We start from the raw sequence: 12,500 nt of genomic DNA on the forward strand, positions 1-12,500 counted from the left end.
CTACATATATAAAGGTTTAAATTTAGATATGAGGCCATCTCAGTTTTTTTACAAAAATGGCGGGCATTCAAAATGGCGACTATACATATGTAACTAATAGCACGATAACTTTTGAACGAGACGTCAGATTTCAACCAAATTTAATATATAGGTTATTTTTTTGATGAGTAAGATCCAAGTCTTGAACCGGAAGAATCGGTTTACCAGAAGTTGTGTTTTTACTGTTCTTTTATGTAAAAATATGTTGTTTCTTTTTCAATTCTTTCGCCCTTTATATATAAATTTTTCAAGAAGGTAATATATTTTGAACTTTTTATAGTTATGTTAATTACCATTTAATAAATGCATAACGTACATATGTTCACATGTACCTATAATAATAATAATATAATAATGGAGTTTATTTGTAGCAAATAAATTGTACATATAAAATAAACTCAGTTCCTCACTGAAGTTGTATGTACAACTTGTGCCTGAGGGTTAAATTTTGATTATAAAACAACACCAAATAATTTTAAAATTTACAAAAAGGAATCAAAAATAGTCTTTTTGCTCATCTGTCTTCAAATTTGGGCTCCTCTTCTAACTGATTCAGTTACTGTTAAATTTTGCTTATCGGACATACGAAAATCTCATAGAATTTTAAAAGAGGATTGCGAATAATTTGTGGTGGGACTCCTCTGGCGGGACTTAGTTTTCTATGAGAATTACCATTACTTTTGATTGTGTTTTATCCATTTTTACAATAAATTTTACGATTTAAACACTTAGAAGTGACGTTTCAAATAAATCATTTTTGACATTTTGCCGACCTATGGGCGGCAGATTCATTTTGAATGCCCGCCATATTTGTAAAAGACAAAATCTAAGATTGCCTTATATCTAAATTTGAATCTTTGTATGTGTAGTATGTGTGGTCCAAATTATATGATTCTAACATTAAATGCACAATAATTCTTATATTATTATTTGCACGAATCTGCTGCACATAGGTACCTATATGTAAAGATACGTTATGCATTTATTAAATGGTAATTAATATAACTAAAGAGTTCTAAATATTCCCTAAAAAATTTTTTATACTCTTTTCAATGCCGGTATTATCTTTTTTAAAAATTAATATATACAGGGTGAAAGAATTGAAAAAATAAACAACATATTTTTACAAAAAAAATCAGGAAAACACAATTTCTGGTAAACCGATTCTTCCTATTCAAGAGCTCGATCTTATACAGCAAAAGAAAAACCTATATACCAAATTTAGTTGACATCGGACTTTTAGTTCAAAAGTTATCGTGCTATTAGTCACATATGTATAGTCGCAATTTGAATTCCCGCTTTTTTTGTAAAAGGCAAAATCTGAGATGGCCTCATATCTAAATTTGAACCTTTGTATGTGTAGTATATGTGGTTGAGATTACATGCTTCTACCGTTAAATGCACAATAATTCTTATAATATTTGCACGAATCTGGCGCACATAGGTACATGTGAAGGTAAGTTATGCATTTATTACATGGTAATTACCATAACTAAAAAGTTCAAAATATTTCCTAAAAAATATTTTACGCTCTTTTCAATGCCGGTATTAACTTTTTGAAAAATTAATATATACAAGGTGAAAGAATTGAAAAAACAACATATTTTTATATAAAAAAATCAGGAAAAACACAACTTATGGTAAACCAATTCCTCCGATTCAGGGACTCGATCTTAAACATAAAAAAGAACCCATACACCAAATTTGGTTGAAGTAGGACTTTTCGTTTCAAAGTTATCGTGCTATTAGTCACATATGTATCGTCGCCATTTTGAATGCCCGCCATTTCTGTAAAAGGTAAAATCTGAGATGGCCTCATATCTAAATTTGAACCTTGATATGTATAGTATATGGGTCCGAATTATGTGCTTCTATCATTAAATGCACAATTCTTATAATATTTGCACCAATCTGCCGCACTATCAGGAATTTTTGAAACCTATCAGGTATTGTAAAGGACGATGTCACGAATAAGTTTTATGAAAAACTTATTCGTACCATTTAGTATTTTTAATACTAAAATGTAACACCTAAATTTGGGCGCCTATTTTTTATAACGTATTTAAGTTGGAAAATTTGCAATGTTCAAAGATTTTTAACGCTGCAGGATATTTATTTTAGAGAAACACTTTTTAAAATAAATTTGTAGGAAATTAAAAACCTACAATTTGAGCCATGTCAATTTAAAAAAACGGCCATTTTGGACCTTTTGCGGGCTTGTACTAAAAAATTCACAATATTAAACTTGCCATAGCTCAATTTGTAGGATTTTTAATTTCCTACAACTTTCAAATTGAAAGTTTTTCTCAAAATTAATATCCTAAGATGTAAATTAGAGCTGGAAAGTCAGATAAAAGAACAATGATGGAGTTAAGGAATAAAGTAAACAGAGCTGCAGGTTGCCTGAATAAAACAATATGGAAAAATAAAAATATCAGAAAACAAATGAAAGGCAGAATTTACAAAACAGTCATCAGACCAATATTGACATACGCGGCATAAACACGACCTGATACAGAAAGGACAAAAAGAATGTTAAAAACAGCAGAGGTGAAAACCCTTCGAAAAATCAATGGTAATGTACTATAGGATAGAGCTAGAAATGCAGATATACGACGAAGATTGCAAACTGGATAACATTAATAACTTGATAAAAAACAAAAGAGCATCACAACAAATAGAGCAGTAACGACGGCGAGAGACGGTTCCCCAATAGGACGACGATCAATGGAAAGACCACGGAAACGATGGAATGACAACTTATTGGACACAGGTACATTGTAAAAACAGACAGTCATGTCGACACAAAAAGAAGAAGTAGATGTTTTCTGTTTTTATTATCCCTACTACTTCTTTAACTAACGAAGTAACAAAATAGTAATTATACATAATTAAAATAGTAACAAAAAGTAAGAACCACTTAATTCCAGAAGATCATGTACTAAGTAAGTCAATTTTAATTTTTGATAAACTCGTAATCATAATATCTGCAAAAGAGTTGTAAATTTACTAAAACTAATGATTCTCAACGTCTGTCTTACCTAGAATGATCCAAGTCTCTTTTGTTTCCTAAGAGAAGACTGGCGTAGTACGAAGGAAGCTTTAGTTTGACTAACTCTCCTAATATCTCTTTGGCTTCATTAAAACTGTGCTTGTCTATGATGGAGTAAACTATAACAAAAGCCTCGCCCCAGCGGATGTGCTCGTAATAACAACCACTTTTCTGAAACAAAAAGAGAACTAAATTAATACTTATTGCTATAAATGTAGTATCTCAGAGAATGGCAGTTCTCGCCAGTGGCGCACAGCCCCTCTACATAAGACACTATTATATGTTATAGTCAAACACCGAAGTTCCGGCACTCCTAGGTTTGACTAGGCAATCCTCAGGACTGACTAACGGTCTTAGTCAAACCCCGAAATAAATTCAAATTTAGGCCGTTGACTAGTGACTACTCAAACCTAGGAGAGACAAATTCGGTCTGGCAAACGTCGAAACTTAATTTTATAAAATTGGGTTTTGACAGGAAAATGGAAAACTAACGCAGTTTATTAGTAGGTACAAAGCGGAGTCAGACAAGGTGACTCATTAAGCCCACTGCTCTTTAATATAATCATCATCATCATCATCATCAGTAGCTCGACCACCCTTTTTGGGTCCTGGCTTGTTCTAGGATTTTCCGCCATTCTGTTCTGTTCCTTGCTTTGTTCTTCCAGTGGGTAATCTCAAGTGTTTTAAGATCTTTTTCCACTTGTTCCATGTATCTAAGTTTGGGTCTTCCCTTTGACCGTCTCCAACATTCGTCCAACATGGCCCATCCAGCGCAGACGTCCGATCTTTATGGATGTTATGACGTCGGGTTCGTTGTATGCTGCGTATAGTTCAAAATTATATCTTCTGCGCCATACGTCATTTTCTTTCACCCCCTTATATATGTGTCTAAGTATTTTTCGTTCAAACGTACCTAATAAGTTCTCATCGCTTTTCGACAGTGTCCATGTCTCTGATCCATATATAAGGACCGGTTTTATAAGGGTTTTGTATATTTTGCATTTGGTTTTTCTCGTGATGTTGTTAGATCTTAGATGTTTAATGAGTCCATTATATGTTTTATTAGCAATATGTATTCTTCTCTTAATTTCTTCGCTGACATTGTTATCTGCGGTAACTAGTGGACCTAGATATGTAAAATCTTTAATATAATAATGGACGAAATAATAGAAGCAGTACGTAAAGGTCATGGTTACAGAATGGGGAACAAAGAAATCCAAATTGTATGTTATGCAGACGACGCGCGACGCCGCATTAATCGCCGAGAGAGAAGACGATCTCCAAAAATTAACACACATCTTCAATACAACAGCCAAGAAATACAATATGAGAATTTCAGCAGATAAAATCAAATGTATGACAACATCCAAATACCCACTACGATGTAAAATCGAAATTTATGGGAAAATAATAAAGCAGGAAGCAAGGTTTAGATACCTTGGAATAGATATAACCAGTTACGGAGATGTTGAAGAGGCAGTACGACAACAAAGCTTAAAAGCAAGTAAAGCGGCTAGATCTCTTAATGACACAATTTGGAAGAACAAACACCTAAGGCAAGACACAAAAGCAAGAATCTATAAAGCAGCAATTAGACCTATATTGACATACACGGCGGGGACAAGACCTAACACATCTAAAACGAGACGATTAGTAGAAACAACAGAGATGAAAATACTCCGACGAATATCAGGGAAAAAGGGAAAGAAGCGAAAACATAAGATCATGCAATATAGAAGACATAAATGGATGGGTGACAAAACGGAAACAGGAGTGGACCGAACACATTAGTAGAATGGCAGAGGATAGGATAGTACGAATAAATAGCAGGAGATAAGTCACCAAATGGACGAAGAAGTATTGGCAGACCAAGAAAAAGATGGTGCGATAACTTAGACAATTTAGGAGGCTAATATTTAAGAAGAAACAGGCTTTAAAGCCTACATACAAGAAGGAAGAAGAAGAAGAAGACTAAGACCGTTAGTCAGACCTGAGGATTGACTAATCAAACCTAGGAGCGCCGGAACTTCGGGTTTGACTATTCAGGGGTGGCCAAACTGTGGCTCGCGAGCCACATGCGGCTCTTTGAATGATAATCTGTGGCTCTTAATAAATGTACCAGAATTACTTTTAATTTTTATGTTTCGAAATGTCTTCAATTACTGACAATAAATATAAAAGACTATGTAAGTATAACATCAGGACTTAGACAAGAAGACCCCTTATCACCGCTGCTATTCAATTTGGCCTTAGAATATGTACCTAATAAGTAAAATATCATCTGAGCTGACAGGGGATTTGTGAATTGAGGATCAAAACTATTGTTTGCCTTTGCCGATGATATAGGTGTATTCACTCATTCAACAAAGGACGTGAGAGAGGTGTTTTCACAACTCGAGGAAGAAACAGGCAGTTTGGGCCTTTGAATAAATGAAGAGAAGACGAAATACATGCTAGTAACTAAAAATCCAAGACCAAGAGTTAGGCAGAACATAACTATTAATGAGCACAACTTCGAAGTAGTAAACGAGTTGAAATATCTAGGGGCGGTAATCACGTATGACAACCGCATATAAAAAGAGGTCTCAGCTCAGCAATGACAGCTGCGTGAAATAGAGCATTATACTCCCTATCATCATTGTTAAGATCTAAATTAAGACTGTACATGCCAATTATTCGCCCAATTGTTACATATGGAAGTGAAACATGGTAGGTCTGGATCCCGCGTATGAAAAAAAAGTTGATTAATAGCAAGCTGAAAATTTGTTAATAGCTTAAGGGTGTCTAGTTGGACAAACTTTGATATATGGGAACACTGGAACAGGGGCAGTTTTAATTGTGGAACAGGTTAAACATTTGGAACGGTCAGACCACGAAAACGGCACATGTATTTTGTCCGACAGAACAGACTTAAACTCTTCGAACAGAGATTAAACTATCATGCAAAAATCAGACTGCTATTTATCACCAAATGGGCGTTTTAATGAGTGGAACATGTAGAATATGTCAAATGACAGGAATTATGACAGGTGATAAATAGCAGTCTGATTTTTGCGTGAGAGTTTAATCTCTGTTCGGAGAGTTTAAGTCTATTCTGTCGGACAAAATAAATGTGCCGTTTTCCTGGTCTGACCGTTCCAAATTTTTAACCTGTTCCACAATTAAAACTGCCCCTGTTCCAGTGTTCCCATATATCAAAGTTTATCCGACTAGACACCCTTAAGCTATTAACAAATTTTCAGCTTGCTATTAATCAAATTTTTTTTCATACGCGGGATCCAGAGCTATGGACTCTACATCAGCGGGAAATAAATAAGTTGCTGATATTTGAAAGGAAAGGCTCTCAGAATGGTACCTATTTGGCCCTCAAAGAAATGAATTGGTGACTGTGGGATCAAAGGAAGACAGTGTTTTTGGAACACTTTTTTTGTAAATATTAAAGGATGATGAAGAATTGAAGTATCCTGAAATAGTAGTCTGCTTGCAGAATTATTTGCATTGTTGAAACAACGATGTGAACCATTTTATTTCACTTTAAAATTCGTGAAATCCAAATACTGAGAGAAAAATTGAATACCTTTTCACACTTTTTAAATAATTGTTTAGTTGCGGCTCGCGAAAAATTCAAAATTTTGAAAAATGGCTCGGATTATCAAGGAGCTTGGCTACCCCTGGACTATAACATATACAAGATATATGAGTAATATACAAGAGATGTAACTGTTGGTTGTACTTGCAATCGAATGCCAATTCAGTGATGACAAGGTGAATACCATTCGAAGATACAGTAATATTCACTTTAATTTTTGCGGTGTAGTAAATATATGTTTACTTCGTGTTAATGTCTTGTCTTTTATTAATTTTAAGGTATTATTTCCGTGTCCCGAATACCTCTCACTGGTTGTAAATTAAAATTTTTTGAAATATACCTCACTCTCATCTTCGCACTGGGCAGAATATATTAATAAACCAGCGAATAAAGCGTGCTATAGCGCCATTATTCAAACATAATTTTATTCTTAGTATCCCTAAATCAAAACCTTATACATATTAATGAATTTAATTTGGCGCCATCACATAAAATTAAATAAAGATTGAAGATGTCAGTTGCGATTAAAAATTCTAAGAGTTTATCATTGAGTTACGTTAGTTATGTAATGATGTTAATCGATTTTATGAATTTTATTTTTTCTTGAATGTTTAATTTTCTTACATTCCGTATTTTATGTAAATTACAATAAATGAATATCTTTTCAAATTTATTTGTTACTTTCTTTAATTAATATGATATCTATCTAACCAACTATGGTAAAGTCTGTTTATACTAGCGGTATTTTCTCGTTGATCATAATTTCTCTAGTTACCAAAATATTCAGATATAACTGAAGTTAGATATCATATTTTTTTTATACCGTTAGGTTCGCTGCTCAAAGCTCATAAAAAAAATAAACCACTTAGGTCTATTTGTATAAACATTTGTAAATAATCACACATTTATAAAAAATGCACAACATTTTTTAAATAAATTACCGAATATTGAATTTAATTTGAATAATATTTTAGTTTTGACATGAATGGTTTATTTACAAAAATGTGCCATTAAATAAGATTTTAAAAATTATCAAAACGTGGGGCAGTATGTTATAATATGTATAAATGGCATTGTTAAGAGCGTAGGCGCAAAGTTTCGCAAATGCATTAATTTTTTTCGAATCCTTAGAAAACTAATAAATTTTATTGAAAAATTTAAACGTAGAATGAAAAATTACATCGTTACTGAGTTTTGAAAATCCCTTAGAATAAACAAAAAGGTTCTTTTTAATGAGATATTTGATAATATCGAACTTGCATCAGACCTGTTATGACCTATGGCATTGAATCACGAAAAGACACCAATAAAATCAAAAGCATGCTACGAACAACCGAAATGAAGGCACTAAGAGCAATAGCAGGGAAGACAAGAAGGGATAGAGTACGAAACAACATCAACATGGAACAATGTGGCGTGAAAGATGCAGTAAGCTGGGGTATGCAAAGATGAAGAGAATGGTTCAGTCATGTAAAAAGAATGGAGGAGCACAGACTCTTATTCAATATAAACAAAACAGAATATACGGAGTAGTTTTCAATCCTAATAGTAAATTATTAATATTGAAAATATTAAAAATATTACTAAAAGATTTTTAAATTGAAAACTTATTGGTACACTTTCCTGGTGACACCTCCAAGACTTCTACAATTTGCATGTCAAATGGATGCTGCAGTGAAGACGAGAGGGAAGGAATTCTACACTATGCAATTCACATCCCCCGTCTGCAGCTGGTAAAGTTCCAACGGAAAAATGCACCTAGTTACTCAACGGAGTAATACGACTACAAAAAAAAAATAAATACCATTTTTATTCAGTTGCAACGCGAAGGCAAAACAATCTTACTTTTCAATTAGAATACGGAGTGCAGTCCAGTCCCTTGAATCGCGATTTTCGGCTCTTATTGGAGCCTCATCGGAAAGAACGTAGGCACTGTTCTCCTTATTTTAACTGATTCGCATTGACAGCTTTTCCCACCCATTACAACCGAAGTGATGATAGTAGGTGGCTAGCGCCATCTGGCATTGAAAGACGAAGTAGTTTTCAATCCTAATAGTAAATTATTAATATTGAAAATATTAAAAATATTACTAAAAGATTTTTAAATTGAAAAGTTATTGGTACACTTTCCTGGTGATACCTCCAAGACTTCTACAATTTGCAAGTCAAATGGATGCTGCAGTGAAGACGAGAGGGAAGGAATTCTACACTATGCAATTCACATCCCCCGTCTGCAGCTGGTAAAGTTCCAACGGAAAAATGCACCTAGTTACTCAACCGAGTAATACGACTATAAAATAAAAATGTATACCATTTTTATTCAGTTGCAATGCGAAGGCAAAACGATCTTACTTTTCAATTATCTTTTCAATTATCAAAATCGCGATTCAAGGGACTGGACTGCACTCCGTATTCTAATTGAAAAGTAAGATTGTTTTGCCTTCGCATTGCAACTGAATAAAAATGGTATACATTTTTATTTTATAGTCGTATTACTCCGTTGAGTAACTAGGTGCATTTTTCCGATGGAACTTCACCAGCTGCAGACGGGGGGTGTGAATTGCATAGGGTAGAATTCCTTCCCTCTCGTCTTCACTGCAGCATCCATTTGACTTGCAAGTTGTAGAAGTCTTGGAGGTGTCACCAGGAAAGTGTACCAATAAGTTTTCAATTTAAAAATCTTTTAGTAATATTTTTAATATTTTCAATATTAATAATTTACTATTAGGATTGAAAACTACTTCGTCTTTCAATGCCAGATGGCGCTAGCCACCTACTATCATCACTTCGGTTGCAATGGGTGGGAAAAGCTGTCGATGCGAATCAGTTAAAATATGGAGAACAGTGCCTACGTTCTTTCCGATGAGCCTCCAATAAGAGCCGAAAATCGCGATTAAAGGGACTGGACTGCACTCCGTATTCTAATTGAAAAGTAAGATTGTTTTGCCTTCGCATTGCAACTGAATAAAAATGGTATACATTTTTATTTTAAAACAGAATACCTTAGAATAAAAGACAAAGAAATAGACCCACAATTTAAATACCTAGGGACAGTCATAGCGAAGAAAGGAAATTCGAAACGCGACATCGGACATCCAGCAGAAAATACAACAGGGCCGAAATATATGGTACAAACTCTAAACTCGTTCTTTTGGTCTCCTAAAATTATTAGTTTACAAACCAAAATGACAATATACAAGTCGGTTGTAGAATCAATTTTGACATACGGATCTGAATGTTGGCAAATGACAATGAGTGAGAAGAAAAAACGGGAAGTATTAGAAATGGACTTTCTAAGAAGATCGTGTCGGATATCTAGACTTGACCGCATCTCAAATGAAGAAATAAGAAGAAGAACCGGAAGGATCTACAATACCGTAGATACATAGAATCCAAACAACTTTTATGGTACGGGCATGTAATGTGAATGAATGATAAGTGATGGCCAAAACATGCCTTAAACTATGTTCCATGGAATAGAAAAAGGAGAGGAAGGCCAGTACTGGAATGAAGAGAAGGAATCAGAGGAATAATGAGAGATAGAGCCATAAATGAGAAAGAATGGACCGACCGAAAAAGGTGGAGATCGAAATGCGGGATGCGGCAGAGGCCCGTAGATATACAGGGTGTTGTAGGCCCGTAAATAAGTATGAAAAACTTTAAAGTTAACTACATGAAAAAATAATGGCAGTTTGCTCTATAAATATATGTTCGCAAATGCTTTCTTTCCGAGATACAGGGTGTTGAAATTTTTTGGCAAACAAATAAAAATTTTGCATTCATCAGTGGCGCGCCTACGGGTAATGGTCTGAAATTTTTTAAAGAGAAAACTGGTACGCCACTGAGATATTTCAAATTAAAAATTATTTTTGTTTTTCACATTTAATTTATGAAAAAGAACATTTCTTGTCTTTTTTTATATGGTGTACCGTTTTTATACGAAAAAATAAAACATCTTCGCGAGTATTTTTCATTTCTTAATACATTATCAAGAACTCTCCAATATAATAATACCAAAGTAGAACAATAACGGAAAATATTACTAAAAATATTTTTACTAGGTGCAATTCTACAACAAATGCTCAAAATTGCCTCCTTTAAAGGTGACAGAATAATTTTATATTCACCATTGGCGCCCGTACAGGTAATGCTCTGGATTTTTTAAAGAAAAAGACGGTACGCCACTGAGATACGTCAAATAAAAAATCATTTTGAATTCCTCGTTCAATTTACGACAAAAAAATCATTCCTGTCTTTTTTCACATGCGGCGCCGTTTTTATACAAAAAAAAATAAAACATCTTAACGGTTACAAATTATTATTCGAGGTAGATTCCATATACATAGAAACTTATTTCAAATACTTTGTAAACGTTAAGATGTTTTATTTTTTTGCATAAAAACGACGCCACATATGAAAAAAGACAGAAAAAATCTTTGGTCGTAAATTGAACGAGGAATTCAAAAATGATTTTTAATTTGACATATCTCAGTGGCGTACTATGTTTTTCTTTAAAAAATTCAGACCATTACCCGTACGCGCGCCAATGGTGAATATAAAATTACTATGTCACGTTTAAAAGAGGTAATTTTAAACATTTGTTGTAGCCTTGTATATAGTTAAGATCTTTTTAGCAATATTTTTTGTTATTGTTCTACTTTGGTATTATTATATTGGAGAGTTCTTGATAATGTATTAAGAGGAAACAGTAGAGATCAACAGGTAGAGAAAACGCGTTCCCAGATTGAGGCTGTAATTTTGAATATTTTTTCGAGATATTTGGCACACGTATTCTTAATATAATAAAGAATGGCGGTACAGAGTACAATTTGAAAAATATATTAATATGTGGAAATTACTCTGTAATTAAATACAATATTAAAACAACAAGCCTGTACCGCCATTAAGAAGAACAAAAAAATATACTTTCTTCAAATAAAGTTTTTTATCCGATGCCTAGATTTTGTGTCATTTTGGAACTACTAAAATTTTTTATTCCATTAGTAGTTCCAAAATGACACAAAATCTAGGCATGGGATAAAAAAGTTTATTTGAAGAAAGTGTATTTTTTTGTTCATCTTAATGGCGGTACAGGCTCGTTTTTTAAATATTTTATTTAATTACAGAGTAATTTCCACATATTAATATATTTTTCAAATTGGGCTCTGTACCGCCATTCTTTATTATATTACGAATACGTGTGCCAAATATCTCGAAAAAATATTCAAAATTACAGCCGCAATCTTGGAACGCGTTTTCGCTACCTGTTGATCGCTACTGTTTCACCTTAAGAAATGAAAATTGCGCGTGAAGATGTCTTATTTTTTTGCATAAAAACGGTGCACCATATGAAAAAAAGACAAAAAAGGTTCTTTATCGTAAATTAAACGTGGAATACAAAAATAATTTTTAATTTGAAATATCTCAGTGGCGTACTATTTTTTTCTTTAAAAACATTCAGACCATTACCCGTAGGCGCGCCAATGATAAACACAAACTTGTTATTTGTATGTCAAAAAATGCGCAATAACTACATCTTAAAACCCACCAAATTTAGTTTCCATAGCTCAAACGGTTTTTGAAGCAATAAAAAAATTTGCAGTTTGAAATAAAAATTTTAACACTCCGTGTCTTGGAAAGGAAGCATTTTCGGATATAATATGTGTTTATAGAGCAAACTCCCATTATTTTTTCATGTAGAAGTACCTCTTAAAGATTTTCATACTTATTTACTAACACCCTGTATATATAGTAATTTTATTTGATTAGATTTAATTAGAAAAATTCTGAGGTTTTACAGTATTTTACCGTGACAGAATG

General features: G+C 33.4%; 1 protein-coding gene across 1 annotated transcript in view; it reads right to left on the reverse strand.

Moving 5' to 3' along the window:
* The window catches only part of LOC114335981 (ras-related and estrogen-regulated growth inhibitor-like), a 368,406-nt gene that overhangs the window by 45,481 nt on the left and 310,425 nt on the right, over positions 1–12,500 (reverse strand). The window contains exon 3 of the mRNA XM_050653731.1: positions 3,081–3,262. Within this exon, the coding sequence (XP_050509688.1) occupies positions 3,081–3,262 (182 nt within the window). The remainder of the gene's footprint in view (positions 1–3,080; positions 3,263–12,500) is intronic.

Source organism: Diabrotica virgifera, chromosome 6 (assembly GCF_917563875.1).
Source record: "Diabrotica virgifera virgifera chromosome 6, PGI_DIABVI_V3a".
In the NCBI taxonomy this organism is placed as follows: Eukaryota; Metazoa; Arthropoda; class Insecta; order Coleoptera; family Chrysomelidae; genus Diabrotica; species Diabrotica virgifera.